Raw genomic sequence first — 21,201 nt, 5'->3', positions numbered from 1 at the left:
TAAGAGTATAAGTATTAGTAGTAGTAGTTATAGTAGTAGTAGTAGTAGTAGTAGTTGTTGTTGTTGTTGTAGTAGCAGTAGTAGCAGTAGTAGTAATAGTAATTGTAGTAGTAGTTGTTGTAGTAGATTTTAAGTCAAATTATTGTAAATTACTTTTTAAAAGAACTATTGAACATCTTCATAAGTACTCATTAAAATAATAAAACTCACCGAGCCATTGAAAGTATCATACTTATAAGTATCATAAAAAGTGTATCGTCATAATAAAAGTATCATTAGAATGAAAGTATCATTAAAATGAAAGTATCATTAAAATGAAAGTATCATTAGAATGAAAGTATTATTAGAATGAAAGTATCATTAAAATGAAAATATCATTAAAATGAAAGTATCATTAAAATGGAAGTATCATTAGAATGAAAGTATCATTAAAATGAAAATATCATTAAAATGAAAGTATCATTAAAATTAAAGTATCATTAAAATTAAAGTATCATTAGAATGAAAGTATTATTAGAATGAAAGTATCATTAAAATGAAAATATCACTAGAATGAAAGTATCATTAGAATGGAAGTATCATTAGAATGAAAGTATCATTAAAATTAAAGTATCATTAGAATGAAAGTATTATTAGAATGAAAGTATCATTAGAATGAAAGTATTATTAGAATGAAAGTATCATTAGAATGAAAATATCATTAGAATGAAAGTATCATTAGAATGAAAGTATCATTAGAATGGAAGTATCATTAGAATGAGAGTATCATTAAAATGAAAGTATCATTAGAATGAAAGTATTATTAGAATGAAAGTATCATTAGAATGAAAGTATCATTAGAATGAAAGTATCATAGCTTGCAGGTACTTGCTCGGGAAGATCTCTGGATAAAGCATTAAGAGAACCGCCGGGCCAACTGAATGTATATGAGTATGATTCATAATTTGATGGAGGGAAGAAGAAGAAGATTGAAAAAAAAAGAAGAAACGAATCCAGTGAGATTTAAATAGATAGATAGATAGATAAATAGAAAAAGAGAAAGAGAGAGAGAGAGAAAGAGAGAGAGAGAGAGAGTTGGATAGATAGATGTTGATAGATAGATAGATAGTTAGACGAATGAATGAAAAAATAGATGAAAAGATAAATAAATAGAGAAAGAGAAAAAAAGTAAATAAAAGAGGTAGGGTCTAGTGACGAAAAAACAAGCGGATGAAGAGAAAATGTTTTTCCCTCTTGTTTTCTTCACTTCTCTTATAATTTTAAGTGTATTTGCATGCCATAAGACAGTAGTGTTTGTCAGTTTATATATGCTAGCATGCTTATGTATGTATGTGTGTTGTGTGCGTGTGTGTGTGTTTGTGTGTGTGTATGCTTTAGTTCATCTGTAAGTACAATTGCGCATATATATGTGTGTAAATATTGGTGTGAATTTATTTATGTTTGTATGTTAATTTTTTTAAAATATTTTTATGCGAGTATGTAACCAAAATTTCTTCCTGACTAGAAGAATTTACTCTTCTTCCTCTTTAGCTCTCTCTTTCTCTCTCTTTCTTCCTCTTTTTCTCTCTTTCTTTCTCGTCTTTTTCACCCTTTCTCTCTCTCTCTCTTTCTCTCTCTTTCTTTTTCTCTCTCTCTCTTCCAGCCTTTCACCGGCTAATTTATTATATTCGTTTTTTTTCCTGATAACACTTCCATTCTTTCTCTGTTCAACTTTTTACATCTTCCTTTCTCTCTCTCTCTCTCTCTCTCTCTCTCTCTCTCTCTCTTTCTCTACCTCTTTCTCTCTTTTTCTCTCTCTTTTTAATTCTCTCATATCATATATTATCTCTTTTTTCTTATATTGTCTTGTTTCATTCTTTCATTCCTTGCAGTTTGTCTTTTTTAATTTTTCTCTGTTTCAACCTCCGTCCTTATTTTTTTATTTCATCTACTTTCTTCATAATTGTTTTTTCGTTTTTTCTCTCTTTTCTCTCTTTCACTCTCTCTCTCTCTCTCTCTCTTTTTCTTTCTCACTCCCTCTCTCTCTTTCTCTCTCTTTCCTGTCTATCATCAGCATAAAGCACTCGTTCCGCCAAAGTGATGGATGGTCAAGGTGCATTTGTGTTGTGCTGGCTGGTGACGAAGATGATGATAATTATGATGACGACGACGATGATGATGATGGGTATGATGATGAATGTGACGATGACGTTGAAGGTGACGCTGATGATAGTTATGATAATGATGACGAGGAAGATGATAATAATGATGACGACGACGACGATGATGATGATGATAATTATGGTGATGACAACGACGATGATGACGAAATTTGAAGATGACGAAGAAGATGATGATTGTGATGATTATGATGACGATGAGGATGTTGATAATGATAATAATGATGGAAAGATGATGAAGACATCTGTGACAACGATGTTGACGCACCATGAATACTAATGATAATGACATAAAACTGATGATGACGATGAAGAAGATTTCAGTGATGAAGATGATGAAGATGGTGAGGAACATGGTGAAGATGAAGAAGATGATGACGACGACGATGACGACGATATAGAGGAATAGATATTGATAAGATTTCCACTAAGACGACAATGATGTTATAAAAAGACAGATATACAAAAGGCCAAGAAACTGATTAGACCGATAGATCTAGTATAGACATACATACATACAAACATTCGTACATACATGCATGCATACATACATACATGCATACATACATACATACATTCATTCATTCATACACACATACATACATACATACATACATACACAAACGAGCACCAGTGGTTAATATACGTAGGCTATGCGTGTAAAAAGACGCTTTGTTTATTGTTGGTTGTGTATGTACATGTGATTATACATACATACACACGGAGATACATATGTATACACACACACACATACATACATACAAACAAACATACATACATACATACATACAAACATGCATACATACATACAAACATGCATACATATATACATACATACGTACATATTCTATATAATCCACGTACATATTTTAGTAACTATTCATTCATGTAAATAGTTAAAAATATATTATACACATAAAATCTTTTTATCAAATTTTTGGCTACTTAAACTAGCATAATTTGTATAAATGTATTTTTTTATTATTATTAAAAATTAAGTGATTTTCGTTATATATAACGATTAAAACACACTTAATTAAACTTAGAGTAGCATATAATACTTAATATGAATGTAAACGTTACTGTACTTAAGTATTTACGCATTTTAATTTTTTTTTTTTTATAGCAATAATAACAATTCTTAATAGTATGTAGTATTAGTTAAATTATTAATTTCATTAAAAATAATAATTAAAAATACAATTTAAATTGATTAAGTAGCAATAGTGGTAATAGTAATTAGAGAGACGACATTCAGCTGTGGAAAACTGATCTGCCCCTCTTCTTAAATAACGAATTCAATTTGAAAAGTGAGATTTCTCGATAAAGCTTTAATTTTTTTTTTAAACTGATGTCACCTTAATTTGAATCATCGTTCGCCATCATCAAAAATGATTAAATTCAACTTTTTATCTGATAAATAATGATTAAAATTAATCATTTTCAACAGAAATGATCATTTTGTTTACCATCAGCGCCATTGTAATCCACATCATCATCGCCTTACAAAACGTTAATACTGAAGTTTTGATAATTTATTGCTAGTGCAATCATTGTTCTTCTATCATCACCATACTAATCACCATTTTATTATCAATGTAATTTTTTATCTACTCATTATAGGTAGTTGTCGGCGTCATCATACATTTTTTTTACGTCAGGACATTCTATCACCATTACGTGATCTGTAATTTCTTTCAAATTCATTGCGGCTGTCGTCATCTTCGTCTTAGTGACGTCATCGTCATCACCATCGTGACGTCACCGTCATCATCATCATCATCATCATCATCCACGTTATAAATTTCACTGGAAATTAATTTTACTTCAGCATATGAGGAGTTAGATTGGCAGGGTTAAATTTTTTTTTTGACTGACAAAAATTTTTGCTATTTGGCGTTTATTATTTGTAATTTGTTTTTAATTAAATTTTGTTATTCGTTCGTTCGTTCGTTCGTTCGTTCGTTCGTTTGTTCGTTCGTTCATTCATTATTTTGTTCATTCATTTATTATATCATTCTCTTAAATGTTAATTCACTCATTCATTTTATGTTTTTCATTTTGATTTTCATTTTTATCAGTTTAATTATCAATCCACCATGCGACTAACGTTTGAGAAGAAAAGTTCGAAAGATTAAAGCATTTTGCAATATAAAAGAATAAGACGCTACATTCATTCGTTCATTAACTCATTTGTTCATTCATTCATTCATTCATTCGTTCATTCATTCATTTATTTATTCATTCGTTCGTTCGTTCATTTGTTCATTCATTTTCATTCACTTATTTTCAAACGAATACCTTCTTTCGTTTTTCTGTACGTCAGCCATTACTCTTTCTTTTTCACGCACCCATTCATACATCTTTTCGTTTATCTTCCTATCCATCCATCAATATAAAATATTGTCTATCTATTCACCCGCTCCTTCTTCTATTCATCCATTCATTCATTCATTCATTTGTTCGCTCACTCCAACATTTGTTCATCTATCTATTCATTCAGATTAATTCATCCATTCATTCGTTTATTTCATTCGTTTGTTTGTTCGTTTGTTCGTTAATATTAGCTTGTTCTGACAATTTCCGTTCAATCATACGTTGTACAAAAGCTTCATTCATTCTCCTTTTTATTCAATCATTCATGCATACATCCATCCATAAAATTGTTAATTCATTTTATAATTATTAATTTGATCCATCCATCTGTCCATTCATTCATTCATTCGTTCATTCATTCATTCACTCGTTCAATCCTGTTTTCAGCTTCGTGTGGTGTTGAAGGGAAATTGAAATTAATGTCGTTTTACATGTACCAGACGAGATATGATGTGTTGTTGTTGTTGATGTTGTTGCTTTTGCTGTTGGTGATATTGTTATTGACGTTGTTGTTGTTGATGTGTTGTTGCTGTTGTTGTTGTTATTGGTGTTGCTGATGTTGTTGATATTGTTGTTTTTGATGTCGTTGTATGTGTTTGTATGTGTGTATGTATGTGTGTGTGTATATGTGTGCGTGTGTATGTATGCCACAAGGTATGGATAGACATGATTTATGCATATACCCTCTCCAAATACCATCAGCATCTCCACAACTAATACTCACTCTCTCCAATAAAATTATCATTATCTCTAGCCAGCGCTGACGAGGAGTTGAAGTGTTGTCGGGTGTAATTAAATCCGTCACCATCATCATAATTATAATAATATTTATTATATAATAATATTCATTATATAATAATTATAATAATATTTATTATAATAATTATTATTATTTTACTACGCTACTTCATTTATTCCAACACAAATTCAATTCGAGCTACGTTACTACAATTTCTCCTCGACTTGTAAAGGATCGTCAAATTTAGATAAGCCAGGGAGTGGTGTGCAGAATCTCTCACTACCGACGAATCTCTAGGGAAGTAATAGTAATATGTCAGCAAGAGACACTGCAGAAGAAACAAAAATGAATGTTCGCAGCAATTTAAAGAAAAGCAGTAATGAAGAAACCTATCGCTTATGGCGCGAAACCTCTTCAAACTTCGTCAAGCCGGACAGTTCTCTGACAGAAATTGGCTCATTAAAGCAATCCCTCAAACCTTTTAATGAGACCCGAGTAAAGTTATGTCTCAACCATCCCCATCATGGACTTCAGTCTCGAGGCACGGTGCTCAAGTCAATTGGCGAACTCATTACTCCAGCAGAAATAACATGTTGGTCGAAAACTATTGACAACATGCCCGGGGTGCTCTGCAGATTTGCAAGGAAGTACCTAATTCAACAACTGCCCACTAACTCAAATTTGTTTAAATGGGGCAAAGCCAAAACTCCCTTATGCCCACTGTGTGATTTTCGCCAAACAAACAAGCATGTAGTGTTAAACTGTGGTTCAACATCGGCTCTGAAGAAATACACAGACAGACGTAATAAAGTACTGACGTTGATGAAAGAGGAGTTGAAGTTACAGGCTCCAAATGACTGCTGCTTATTTGCGGATTTGGAAATGAAAGGCATCCGTCCAATGCCGTGCCTATTCAACACGCTACGTCTGGACATTGCCACTTTGGGAGCGACAGGATTGAGGTACTGGAGCTGACGATATGCCATGAAACTAATCTATTTTCATCAAAACAATAAAAACGACAGACATATCTAGATTCAAATGCATATCTAAATAGCGAATATAACGACTGCTCGACAATAACTAACACGGTCTACAATCGGTTCCTACATTAAGTTTAATTTATCGCTATTTAAATTTTCATTATGATCATTATTAATATTCTTATCATCATCATCATTATTATAACTATATTAAGACTGATTACATTTCTCGTTGTACGCATTTTATATCTATAATGGCGAGCATCGTAGACTACTTTCTCATTTTAATTCATTTTATTTTATTTTATTTCATTGAATATTTATATCGCCCCTTTTTTGGAAAAAATAAAAGAGTTCCCATTATTATTATTATTATTATTTATTATTATTATTATTATTATAATCATTTATAGTAATATCATCATCATCGTCGTCGTCGTCGTCAGCGTCGTTGTTGATGTTGTTTATAATAGTTACTTGAGACCCCGGTGTGATCGCATTTTAATAAGATCCAATCCGCATTCCCATTACATTTCCCTCTTTAATGTTCAGCCATACCAATCATCGTTATCATCATCATTATTACCATCATTACCATTATCGTTATCATCATCACCATCTTCACAATCGTCGTCATCATCATCCTAATCAATCTTCGTCGCCTTCAACATTTTTACGATCCTTTATCATGATCGTCATCATTGTATCCCTATCATCATCATCATCATCGTTATAATCACTACAGTCGTCATCATTATCATCATCACAATCTCCATCATTATCGTCGTCGTCATCATCATCATCACAATCATCATCATGCAATCATCATCATCATCACAATCACAATCATCACCACCATCATCACATAATCATCTTCAGGTGATTTTTCTCGTGTAGGTACTGTCATTTCCTCATTTTTAAGAACGGCGTTGTTGACTGCTAGCTATCATTGTTATTATTATTTTTATTAGTAGTAGTAGTAGTAGTAGTAGTAGTAGTAGTTGTTGTTGTTGTTGTCGTTGTAGTGGTAGTAGTAGTAGTAGTAGTAGTAGTAGTAGTAGTAGTAGTAGTAGTAGTAATAGTAGTAGTAGTAGTTGTTGTTGTTGTCGTTGTAGTGGTAGTAGTAGTAGTAGTAGTAGTAGTAGTACTAGTAGTAGTAGTATGATTATATTTGTATTTCTTTTTTTTCTAATTACCGGTTTTTGTGCCTATTGGCAATATTGACATTATGGCCAATATTAAAATCAATATTGAGTGTAGCTAATACTACTTTTACGAACGCTACTATTTTAACGAACCCTACTACTACTACTGCTACTACTACTACTGCTACTTCTACTACTACTACTACTACTACTACTACTGAGGCTACTAGAACCACTACTACTACTACTACTGCTGGTGCTGCTGGTGCTGCTACTACTGCTGCTGCTACTACTGCTGCTGCTGCTGGCGCTGCTACTGCTGCTGGCGCTGCTATTGCTGCTACTACAGCTCCAAGTAAATTACTGCTCCAACGACAGCCACACGCACGCACCGTCTAGTTGAAGTGAATATGTTGCTAACGAGATTAGGTATTTATTTCTCATTTATTTATATCTTTTGTCTCTCCCTCTTACTTACGTCATCATCATCGTCGTCGTCGTCATCTCTCGTCAGCACTTTTATAATTTCAATCATTCTTATATAAAATATAAAATAAATACTTTAATAAAGATAAAATAGACGAAAAGGTAAGAAGTGTATTAATTATGCCATGATCGATCATTGTCGTCGTGTTAGCATCGACACTTCTTCATCCTCATAAGCGTAGATTTATGATAGTGATGTGTTTTACATATTTATATATTTATATTATATATAGATATATATTTTTAGATTTTAATTCGCAAAATTGAAAGTAAGTATTATTTTGATATATATTTTTAGATTTTAATTCGCGAAATTCAAAAATAAATATTATTTTCAAAATTTTTTTGGGTAAATCATTGCTGAATTTAAAAAAAAACAATTAAATAACAATAATAATGTTAATAAATTATGGTAGTAGTAATAAATAGTAATAATAATAAGTATTATTAATAATAATACTTCTATTTCATTTTTTAATACCAAAACATTATTTTTTGTCATTCATACATTTTTTTCTCGTGTTTGGCGACAGTTTTATGCTGGCTACGTGTTCACTAGCTTTTGGTAAACTATAATCAATTAATTTATTTGTTTATTCTTATTTATTGGTTTTGTTTGTTCGTTCGTTTGTATGTTTGTTTGATTGTTTGTTCGTTCGTTCGTTCGTACCTGCTAATTAGTTTTTTGATTTTAACTTGTTTTTTATTCTATTTCATTTCATTTTATATTGTAAATTCATTTAATTCATTCGTTGAAACTCTTTTGAGTTTCGTTCCTACAACTAACTGCCTGTTTTTTGTCAGAAAAATATTCTTCTTCATTCCTTTACATCATTTGTAGCTCTTCAAATTTTGTTGCTATTTCGCATTTCCATTCCTTTCTCATTCTTAATAAATCTCTATATTTCTCTATTTCTCTCTCTACCTCTCACTCTCTCTCCTTCTCTCTCTCTCTCTCTCTCTCTTTTTCTCTCTCTCTCTCTCTCTCTCAGTTTTTTTTACAAATTTTCAAAGTCTTTTTGGCAATTCGTCATCGCTCCATTTTTTCTTGTTTTTCACTTTTTCCATCTGTCTATTCTTTTTTTTTACTCAATCCATCTTGCCTTTCACTATCTACTTACTATCTCTCCATCATTTTTTCTATCTTTCTATCTTTTTCTTCTAGCGCCCATCCATCTATCCATATATTCATTCATTCATTCACTTACAAATTCATTCATTCATTCATTCATTCATTCATTCATTCATTCATTCATTCATTCATTCATTCGTTCGTTCGTTCTTTCATTCATTTATTCATTCGTTCGTTCATTCATTCTACGTGAGGATTAAATGAAATGAACTGGCGCAAGCAGAAGAAACTAAATCAAGTTTAAGAGATCACGACTTAGTATTAATACTAGTAGTATCGTTACTACTGGCTGTTGTAGTTGTAGTTGTAGTAGTAGCAGTAGTAGCTGTTGTAACTATAGTAGCAGTTGCAGTAGTGGCAGCTGTAGTTGCTGTTGTAGTTGTAGTAGTAGCAGTAGTGGTTGTTGCAGTTTTAGTAGAAACAACAGTAGTGGCTGTAGTAGTAGTAGTAGTTGTTGTAATAGTAGTAGTAGTAGTAGTAGTAGTAGCAGTAGTAGCATTAGTGGCTCTTGTAGATGTAATAGTAGCAGCAGTAGTGGCTTTTGTAGTTTTTCTATTAGTAATAGTAGTTGAAGTGTCTGTAATACCAGTAGCACTACAATCCTAACAGTTGTGCTTTAATGTCTTTTTATTTAATAATAAAATTACTACAACTAAGTATTAATATTATACTGACAGTAGTATTAGTACCATTAAATGAAGTAGTAGCAGCTGCTGCAATATTACCACTGGTGGCTGTAGCGTAGTGTGGTAGTAGTAGACCTACGAGAGCTTCTTGTTTGGAGCGGATCTAGGCAAAGTTGACGAATGGGCCAACATTTAAACATTTTTGATATTTAAAATTTTACAAAGGGGCAAAGAAACTAAGGCAAATTTTTGTCAATTTCGCCCTAACCTCATCTAGTAGTATTAAAGTTAGCGTTGTAATTACAACCTAGGATGGTATAAATACAGAATAATATGATACAATGGTACAAAGATACAATGCTACAAAAATACAACAATACAAATGGTACAAAGATACAGTGATACAAAGAAATAATGATACAAAACCAAAGACACAACGAATAGATACAATATATAGATACAATGATACAGAAAAACAGCGATACAAAGATACAATGATACAAAAATACAAAGATTTAATGATACAAAAATACAATGATACAAAGATACAATGATACAAAGATACAATGATACTAACCACGACAACAAAAAATTTCATTCCCCCACCTTCATTAATACAAAAAGGACGCATAAAACATACACTCGCTAAGGATTAACATATTAATAATAAAGAATAATAATAATAAACAACAATAATAATAGTTATAGTTATAATAACAATAATAATAATAATAATATTGTTTTTATTATTATTAATAATTAACATGATAAGAACGATAAACACAAAAATTGTTCTTGAAATAATTGTCATAAACATCTAAACAAAGTTAATGCAATTAAATTTTCATAAAGTTATCAAAAAACACTAGCAAAAATTAATCACATTGACAGTAAGAACATTTTTAGAGAAACGACATCGTCGTCGTCGTCATAACCAACGACGGCAGCCACACATTACTACACCACTATAAATAAAAACGACGCCACAACAACTACCACAACCACAACAGCCACAACAACTACAACAACCACAACTACAACAGCCAAAACAACTACAACACTAACAGCCACAAACACTACAACAACCACAACCACAACAGCCGCAACAACCACAGCTACAACAGCCAAAACAACTACAACAACCACAGCCACAACAACTACAAAAGTCACAATCACAATAGCCGCAACAACTACAACAACCACAACAACAAAAACGAAAGCGACATCTACAGCCACAGCAGCCACAACAACTGCAACAATGACGTCAACAAAAATATCGCTAACCACAGATGGGCATAAACATTTGAAGTTATGCCCCGTGAAACGAGATGGCACTATGCACATCCACAACTACTACTACTAGGGTAGTATTATTACTTATTACTGCTTTTGCCGCTACTACTACTATTATTTCTACAACTTGTGATACGCTAAAATCGCAACTAATTCTGCTAAGATAATATTATTATTCATTACTTCTACAGCTATTCTACATCTACAACTACCTCTTCTAAAATAGTATTATTACTTACTACTGCTACTACTACCGTTTCTATTACGACTGCTACTACTACTACTACTACTATTGCTGCTGTTGCTACTACTACTACTACTACAACACTAACAGCCACAAACACTTCAACAACCATAACCACAACAGCTGTAACAACTACAACAACTACAACAACCACAACAACAAAAACTACTACTACTACTACTACCACTACTACAACTACTACTACTACTACTACTACTTTTACTGCTTCGTTTCTACTTGCTTCATTTGTTGTCGTGTCTGTTGAAATTAGCAGGGAAGCAAATTATTTATGAATGGAATTGTTTGCTTTATGGGGTTTGATTAGCCACAGTTGTGGTAGTAGTTTTGCAGTAGTAGTAGTAATAGTTGTAGCAGTAGTAGGAGGAGGAGTAGTGTGGTAGTAAAAACAGCAGCAGCAGCAGTAGTAGTAGTAGTAATAGGAGTAGTAGCAACAGCATTAGTAGTGGTGGTAATAATTTTGCAGAAAGTAGTAGTATATGTAGTAGTAGTTGTAGTATGAGTAGCAGTAGTAGAAGCAACAGTAGTAGCAGTAGTAGTGACAGCATCAGCAGTAGTAGCTGTAGCAGTAGTAGCGGTTGTCTTGCGGTAATTGTTGTAGTAGTAATATTTCTCGTTAACGTTTGCCATTTTTAGTTTGCATCATTCACGAAATGTTAAAAAAATACTTGTAGTGGCCATATCTAAGATGAAATTAATTTTCAAAAAAGAAAACTTAGTAGTAATAGTAGTAGCAGCAGCAACAGCATCATCAGTTGTAGCAGCTGCAGTAGTAGTTGAAGTAGCAGTAAAAGCAGCAGCAGTATGTGGTACTGGTACTTACATGGCACACGAATAATAAAAATTTTTAGTGCTAGAAATAAAAATTGTCGTCTGCAGATTTATATCTTGGGTGTTTTTCTTTTTTTTTTGGTTTTTTTCGTTTTTTAATTGTACGTTGAAACATAATGACTGTCTTTTGGTTTATGGAAAGATGTAGTGTGCGTGTTTCTGTGTGTGTGCGTGCGCGCGCTTGTGTGTGCGCGTGCGCGTGTGTGTACTACATGTATTTAAACATCATTTATACATTCTATTGTCTTAATATATTGTATTGTACGTTGTTTATTGTGTTCACACATTGTATTTTATGTGTGTTTGTGTGCGTTTGTATGTGTGTACGTTTTTGTATGTTTGTATGCGTGAATGTTTTTGCATGTGATTATGGTTTTACGTTAGCATAGTGCTGTATGTTAGGCATATAATAGAAATGTACGTGTTTTTGTTCGAACGGTGGGGTATATCTATTTTTGCACTCTCCTTTATAAGCAGCATGAATATATATGTGTGTGTGTGTGTGTGTGCGTGTGTGCGTGTGAATGTATATATTTGAATTTGATTGTATGAATTTATATGTATGAAAGGTGTATGCATGCATGCATGTGTATGGACTTGTATGTACTGGAATACGTAAACATATGTGTGTATGTGTATGTCAGTTGGTATGTACGTTTGTGTGTTTTAGGTTTGTACGTATGCATGTAGGAAGGTGTATTTAGAACATGAAATCATGCATAGCTCATAATGCGCAGTGCAGGGATGTTTATGCATGTTATCATATTTTATTGGGTACGTGTTGAATTGAATGTCGGAAAAGTTGTATTTGTATGCATGTAAGTTTGTGTTTGTGTGTGTCTGTGTGTGTGAGTGACTGTTTGTGTGTTTGCATGCATGTATATATGAATGTATTGGTATATGTATATATGTGAGCATCTTTCACCATACGTGGCCATACATATTTGTTTGATAATACTTATGTTTATATGTGTTTGTGTATGTGTGTGTGTGTGGTGTGTGTGTGTGTGTGTGTGTGTGTGTGTGCACGTTAATAAGGCTTTATTATATATAAATGTGCATTTTATACCAACACGCACACACGCGCACACACTCACACAAACACATAAACATATATATATATTTAACATATATATATGCGTGCAAGATGAATGTGAGGAATGGATAATGAAAGGCACAAGTAAGCTTAGCATCTATTATATTTGGCAACCTTTTCCGATTTTTTTCTTAGCTGAATTCGTTCGAAATGTCGGATTTTTGCGTGTGTTTGGTGAGTTGTATCTATTGTTGTATATATTAACTTGTGAATTACGTAGTTTACTATGTTGTAATTATCATCTGTAATTACTTTAAACAATTTTTCTGCGTGAATTATCAACTTTTTTTATCAAAATTTTAAATTTCAGCTCTGGTTTCGGAGTTGAAGTATGTAAACTTATTTACAGAGTTACCAAATATTTTAGCATAATTGAGGAAATCATGAAAAAAAAATCACAAAGTTTGATACATCTAACAATGTAATTTTTCAAAATGTTGCAAATAAACTGCCTTTCCAGCCATGGAATTCTTTCTCTTTCTTTCTTGCCGACGCGTTGCGAATCATTCGGTGTTATTTTTATAAATAAAATTTACCAATTTTTGAAATATTAATTTAAATTTGTAACCAGTGAAACTTGTTAAAAAAAAATTTCTTTGAATTTCATTCTCAAAACTGGCCAACATTTAAAAACGGCGAAAACGAATGAAAACTATTAAGATAAAATGAAATAACATCGATTGTATAAAAAAAACCTAATGCAAATAGATAAATAGACACTATAGACAGATAGATATATAGATACTATAGATAGATAGATATCACAGATAGATTTATAAAGTTATCATCTGTATATCTTATTAAATTTTGATCTTATCTCTAACCTAATCTAATTTGACCAACCATCTCTAAGCAAAAGCCGTTATCAATTTTGGAGTCCAATTTTCTTTCTATTTTCAATTTTAATAGTAAAAACACAAAAAAGAATTTGGGAGTTGAAAGTTCATCAAAATGTAAGCAGGCGTGTGTTCATTTGTATACACAGATGTTCATTTGTTACATTCTCTTACATCTCTTTACATTTTTTTACATTTTATTTACAGTTTTTACATTATTTACACTTTATTTACAGCTTTTACATTTTTTTTAGTCATTTTAATCTTTAGTCCGATTGGTAATTTGGAGTTAGCTTCAGGGATTGGTATGCACGTTTGGATCGCATCATTATACAGTCGTCCGTTCATTAGCGACGTGAATGTAATTCACAAACACATTTGTATCATTTTTATCCTTAGTATCACGATAAATAGGTTATTAGTGATATCATCCGTATCATTTATATCATCTGTATCAGTTTTATCATCTGTATCAGATTTATCATCTGTATCAGATTTATCATTGTTTCGTGATATTACACGCCGTATCATTTGTGTAATGTCGTTGTATCAGAAAGTTTCAGAAAAAAATTCGACGGCTGAGTGATAGATGAATGATAAATGAATTGAGATTAATAAAAAAAATTGAGAAAAGATAGAAGAGAGAGGGGAAGAGAGGAAGAAAAAAAGTGAGAGTAAGAGTGAAAATAAAAAAAAGCAAAGACAAAAACGCGGAGAGAGATAGCTGGACAGGCCATCTGATTGATGGGAATTTAGTGCGATGCAAAGCTTTCATTTAACGGCTGTTTTAATTTTTCTCTACACGATGGTGTAAAGCACAAAAAAAAGAATCATGGAAGAAACATTTCAGGACTAGAAGAAGGTTTAAAACGTAAGACTTAGAATAAAACTTAAAATGGAGAAATTAACAGACGAAAAATCAACAAAAACAAGTGCAAGAAGTGCTTGGAAGAGTATTTTTTGAATAAAAAGACAGGAGAAAAAGATTTTGAAAGTGAAACGTATGAAGCAAAGTATTGAATTTTTTGTCTGGAAGAAAATTAAAAAGTGAGAATTAAATTTACTTGCATGGAGATAAATTTTAAATGATAATAACTGTACTTACACTGATAAAATCAGCTAGTAGTTTCAATTTCAAGACCATAGAACGTCAATAGGAGATTGATGTAGCACGTAGTAAGAATGCAATAGTATTAGAAGTGAAAGTATTAAAAGTATTATTGAGAGTCATCTTCGGTTAAAAGTCATCAGGCAATATATATTACTCTTGTCACTTCTCTTGAAATTAAAATTGGCAATTTTATTTCTCTATTTTCAAAAATTATTTTGTATGTTTCAGTGGAATTGAAATTAGAAAATTTAAGAAAATACATTTTAGCGAAAGAAAAAAGAACTGAAAAGCATTTGAATAATATTCAAACGCCAGCTATCTCCTCCATCTTCATCATGTCGTCATTTTGAAAATGCTGTTACTTCTTTCCTTGCTGTTTGATGTTACCAAAAAAAAATCTCAATTGAAATTTTTTCACAGAAAAAAAACCAATTATGTAAATAAATCTCATTTTGTATTTTTTCTTCAAACTAATTTTAACTTTCATTTTGTTTTGAAAACAAATAATTACAGCAATAATGATAACAATAGTATCAATAATATTGACAGTAAAAACAATTATTATTATTATTACTATTTATGCTATTATTAATTTAGCAATAATAATAATTATAATTATAAATACACAAACTAACACAGAGAAGTGTATAACGTTTTTCAAATCATTTTATATCATCAAGTTTAAAAATTTTCAAATATTTCTAAACCTTTACAAGTGCGTCATCGTCATCTTTGATCATTTCCATCGCTACTATCACCATCATCATCATAATCAACATCATATCCTCCTTCATCATCATCATCATCATCATCATCATCATCATCATCACAACCAGCTTTATGACGTCATCAGTCACGTGACTGGCAACGAAATAACAACGACGACGACATCAACAAAAACAACGGAGAGAAATAAAACGACCCCGACATCAGCTGGAACTTCTGCAACATCAACAAAAAACTCAGAAAAACAACATCAAAAACATCAACAACAACAACATCAACAAAATCAACAACATCGTAAACATCATCAACAACAACAATAACAACAACGCCCACGACATTAAAAACAGCAATAAAACATTAAACCAAAAATGCTCAGAGCCGGAGAAAGAACAATATAAATAATGAAAATGTCAGCTACGAAATAAACAACGATGAAGTCATAACAACAGCCACAACAGCCACAACAACATCGAAATCGTCAACAGCAATAATTACAACAACGACGACGACGATGATGTTCTTTGCATTATTCATATTAACGTCAATTACTGCAACCAAACCTACCGCTACTACTACAACCACTACTACTACTACTACTTCGTTTACTGCTGCTACTGCCAATACTGTGGCTACCACAGCGACCACTACTAGTAACTCGTGTTAGTGTTTTTGTTTTAAAATAATTTTCTATTGATTGTAGTAACATCAGCTGATTACATTACTACTTATATTTGTGTGGTAGTATATATAGCAATAGCGGTACAAATAAAAGTGTATTGATACAATACTATCAGTAGTGTAGTGGCAGGGTAGTAGTAGTAGTAGTAATAGTAGTAGTAGTAGTAGTAGTAGTAGTAGGAGTAAGAGTAGTAGTAGTAGAAGTAAAAGCAGCAGTAGTAGAAGTAGTAGTTGTTGTTGCTGTACTAGTAGGAGTAGTAGTTACTGCAGCAGCAGTAGCAGTAATAATAGTAGTAGTAGCAGTAGTTTTAGCTACAGTAAAAGTATGTTTGCACAGAAAATATGCTGATGCCATGTTATAAATTTAATTAGAAGACTCTTTTATCATTTTAAAAAATAATTATTTTTGAGTTTTATTGTTGTTATTCTTAACATTTTTATCGTTATTTTCAAGTATTATTGTGATTTTTTTGCTTATTTGAAATAATTTTTGAAATTTTTTTTTTACGTTTTAAAAGCCTAAAAGACTCTTAAATGACTCTTAAATGCAAAAGTGTTTAGTAGGGAAAAAAATTATGTGTGTATAAGCGTGTTTGTGTTTGTGTATGTGTGTGTGTGTGTGCGCGTGCGTGTGTGCCTGTGTGTGTAAGTGTTTGTAGATGTATGTGTGTATATGTGTTTAAACTTCATAATATGTGTTTTTGTATAAAATTGATTGTATAAAAAACAAATGTTTATTGTATAATGTTTGTATAAATTTGTATGTTGTTTGTATACTTGTTTGTTTATTTGTGCGTATATGTTTGTATATTTGTTTGTATAGTGTTTGTATATAATTTTATGTTGTTTTTACAATTGTTTGCTTATTTGCTTGTATATGCTTGTATGTTTGTATTTTTGAATGTATAAATAATGTTTGTATATATTAGTATGTAGTTTTTACACTTGTTGTTTATTTGTTTGTATGTGTTTGTATGTTAGTTTGTATATGTTTGTGTAGTATATTTGTATGTATTTGACGCTCTTCTGTAGCCTGTCATTTTGTTATTAATGCGTTCGAGTCGCACGTGCACCTGATTATGTTTACAAAAATGAGAGAGTGTGTATGTATGTATGTATGTATGTATGTATGTATGTATGGGTGTATCTGTGTGTGTATGGGTGTATGTATGTATGCATGGGTGCATGTGTGTGTATATGTACGTGTGTGTATGTGAGTGGGTGTGTATGTGTGTATAAGTGTGCGTGTGCGTGTGTGTGTGTGTGTATATGTGTGGGGTGTGTGGGCATCCGGAAGCCAATGCATCATCAACTTGTACGTAGAATTTAAATTTAAACTACGTCATTCTTTTCTTTCATCATCGGCACCGTCATCATCATCGTCATCATCATCGTCATCATCATCGTCGTCATCATCATCAAATTAACTCGTTTTCTCTGCCATTTTCTTTGTGGTGTTTTATTATCTAACATCACTGTCATCATCATCGTAATTGCGGACTCGCTTACTTTATCATCACCATCGTCGTCGTCATCATCATCATCAATAATATCATCATCATCATCATCATCATCATCACCGTCATCACCATCGAAATCGTCATCATCATCATCGTCGTCGTAATCATCAACTTTATCATAGCCATAATCTTCTTCATCTTCGCCATCATCACCAATTTTCATCATCATTTTCACCATCATTACTAATTTTCATCTTCATCTTCACCATCATCACCATCACAATTATCCTCTTCGTCCTCATCGTGTGGTGGACATATTTTGCTGGCGAAATAAACTTCAATCCTCAGTGATTAGACTACTTAGTTCAGCTGGTCATATGCTGCTTGTTTGGCCGCGCCAAGGTGGTTATGATGATGATGATGATGGTAATGATGGTGATTATAATGATGATGGTGATGATGGTGATGGTTTTAGTAAATATGATGATGATGAGAATGATGACGATGGCGATGATAATAGACTAGAATTATAAATGGAGAGTTCTTTTTATTCAATTCATCTAAAGAGACTTTCATCCAATTTTCTATCCATCTGTCCACTTTCATCTCTTCATCCATCCGTCATTCATCTATTCATCTTTTTGTCTGTCCTGTCAGTTCATCATTTGTTCATTCATTCATACATTCATTCATTCATTCATTCATACATTCATTCATTCATTCATTCATTCATACATTCATACATTCATTCATTCATTCATTCATTCATACATTCATTCATTCATTCATTCATTTGTTCATTCATTTGTTCATTCATTCAGTCAGTCCATCCATCGTTAATTCATTCGTTTATCATTCAGCCGCTCATTTATTCATTGGTTCAATATATTGTTTTTATTTAAATCATCCGTTCATTAAAGTTTGCCCGTCCATCTTTTAATTCATTCCTTTATCTATTCATTCATTCATTCCTTTATCTATTCATTCATTCATTCGTTCGTTCGTTCGTTTATTCGTTCATTCATTCATTCATCCATTCATCCGTAAATTAATTTCTTCAATCCATTCTTCTTTCATCTCTTCTTTTCCTCTCTCTATCCTTCTTCCCGTGTAATAATAAAAAGCAATTAATGACGTCAAACATGGAAAAAAAATTTTTTCCGCAGAATTTCTTATTTTCACAATTAATTTTAATTTTTTTAATAATAGTAATAACATCACGTGACGTAGTTATTATTATTATTGTTGTTATTGTTGTTGTTGTTGATGATGATGATGATGTTTTTGTTGTTGTTGTTATTTTTTTCATGTTTTTATCTCGTGTTTCCGACCTGTCCGTTTAATGAGAATTTTTATGTTATTATTGTTATTATTATTGATGTTATTGTTGCTATTGTTGTTGTTGTTATTATTGTTATGGCAATTGTTGTTGATGATGCAGTATTTGGATGTTTCTCTTGGCGAAATTGTTGTTGTTGGTTTTAGCGTTTCCTGCTTTTCAATCATCATCCTCATCATCATCAACACTACCAACATCATCATTATCATCATCATTATTATCTTTTTTTCATCATTGTCATCAACAACAACATCAACATCATCGTCATCAACAACCACAACAACACCATCTTCATCTTCATAATTACGTTTGTTTCTTTTTCTAATACAAACATTAAAAATAGGCAGAACACACTCACACACATACATATACACACACACACACGGATACACATACACACACACACACATACATACATGTACAAACATTATTTATGCCAACAAAACGCATCTACACACGTGCGAACATATGAACAAGAACAATGTTTTTTGGTGAACATGTGAACATGTTCACTCGTTCACATTTTTACAGCCACGATGGACAACAATGCATCAACTATCCATCAATGCGCTTTCTTTGTTTTTCAAACATCATCATCGTTCTCTATCTCTTTTTTTCTCTCTTTCTCTCTCTTTTTTTTTCTCTCTCTCTCTTTCTCTCTCTTTTTTTGTTTTTTTTTCTCTCTCTCTCTCTCTCTGCCTATCTCTTTCTTCCTTTCTGCATCTCTTGTATTTGAAACTTTTATTAATCTTATTTCATGCTCGTTGAATGTTCAGTTCTTCATGACGCACGTTGAAAGGTTTCCTTCCCAATGCTTCACTTGCATTCAACGCATACGCCATCTAAGATATTTATTTCTTTTCCAATTTTATTTTTATGCGATTTTGTTTTATAAAAAATCATTTTTTACTCTTACTTTTTACTGCTTCTCTCTCTCTCTCTCTTTCCCTTTCTCTCTCTCCCTTCTGTCTTTCTCTAGATGACAAATATGAGGCATGGTATCGGTGATTAGTCAATAATGTTAACGCTAAATGTTTCTCCCATTCACAGCTCCTTTCTCTCTTTTTCTCTCTCATTCTCTTTCTCTCTCTAGTTCTTTCTCTTCTCTCTCTATTTCTTTTTCTCTCTTTTTTTCTATCTCTCTATTTTTCTCTACTTACCTCCTCGGTTAATACTTACTTCCATTCTTTCTTTTTTTTTCTTTTTTTCTCTTTTCCTCTATTCAATCTCTTCTTTCTCTTTTTCTCTATCTCTCTCTCCTTCTCTCACTCTGTTTTCCCCCATTTTACTGTCGACGCTGTTGCTTAATTTATTATCGCCCACCGGAAGTTATCTGCTTTGAATGGAGGGATGTCATTTATTTAGAGTCTTTTATTTTTTTGAATGCAAAAAAATTATCAACGAACGTTACTATCACTAAGATCGCTCCTACACAATTTAGTTGTATTAGTAGCAGTAGTAGTAGTAGCTGCAGCAGTAGTAGAAGTAGCAGCAGTAGTAGTAGTAGCAGCAGCAGTAGTAGTAGTATTAGTAGTAGCAGCAGTAGTAGTAGTAGTTGCATTGTTCAAAAATTTTTTCTCATTTCGTCAAAAACGACACAAGAGAATGAGGTATCATCATCATCACCGTCATCTTAATCATCATTATCATCATCATTATAATTATTATTAACATCTTCACTCTTTAAACATAGTCGCTGTCACATTATAATCAACATCATCATCATAACTACAACATCATCACATTATAATCAACATCATCATCATAACTACAACAACATCATCATCATAACCGCTTTATCATCATCATCATCACAACCACAACAACATCATCATCATCATCTCCATCTTTTTTGAAGCACTAGTCCTGTCTTTCAATGACTGTTATTACAATCTGCGTGTCCAGAATAACTGAAAATGTTGT

The 21,201-nt window shown here is 32.1% G+C and overlaps 1 protein-coding gene across 1 annotated transcript; it reads right to left on the bottom strand.

Moving 5' to 3' along the window:
- Positions 1 to 10,006: 10,006 nt before the first annotated feature.
- Positions 10,007 to 10,219, bottom strand: HELRODRAFT_80056 (hypothetical protein; the record flags this gene model as incomplete). Its single annotated transcript, XM_009020113.1, has 1 exon — positions 10,007 to 10,219. A coding segment is annotated over one exon (213 nt), but the record flags the coding sequence as incomplete, so codon positions are not given.
- Between the last annotated feature and the right edge of the window lie 10,982 nt (positions 10,220 to 21,201).

This window comes from Helobdella robusta, assembly GCF_000326865.2.
Source record: "Helobdella robusta unplaced genomic scaffold HELROscaffold_26, whole genome shotgun sequence".
NCBI classification, from domain to species: domain Eukaryota; kingdom Metazoa; phylum Annelida; class Clitellata; order Rhynchobdellida; family Glossiphoniidae; genus Helobdella; species Helobdella robusta.
Note: the sequence above shows the minus strand (reverse complement) of the source record. Positions and strands in the feature narration are given on the sequence as shown.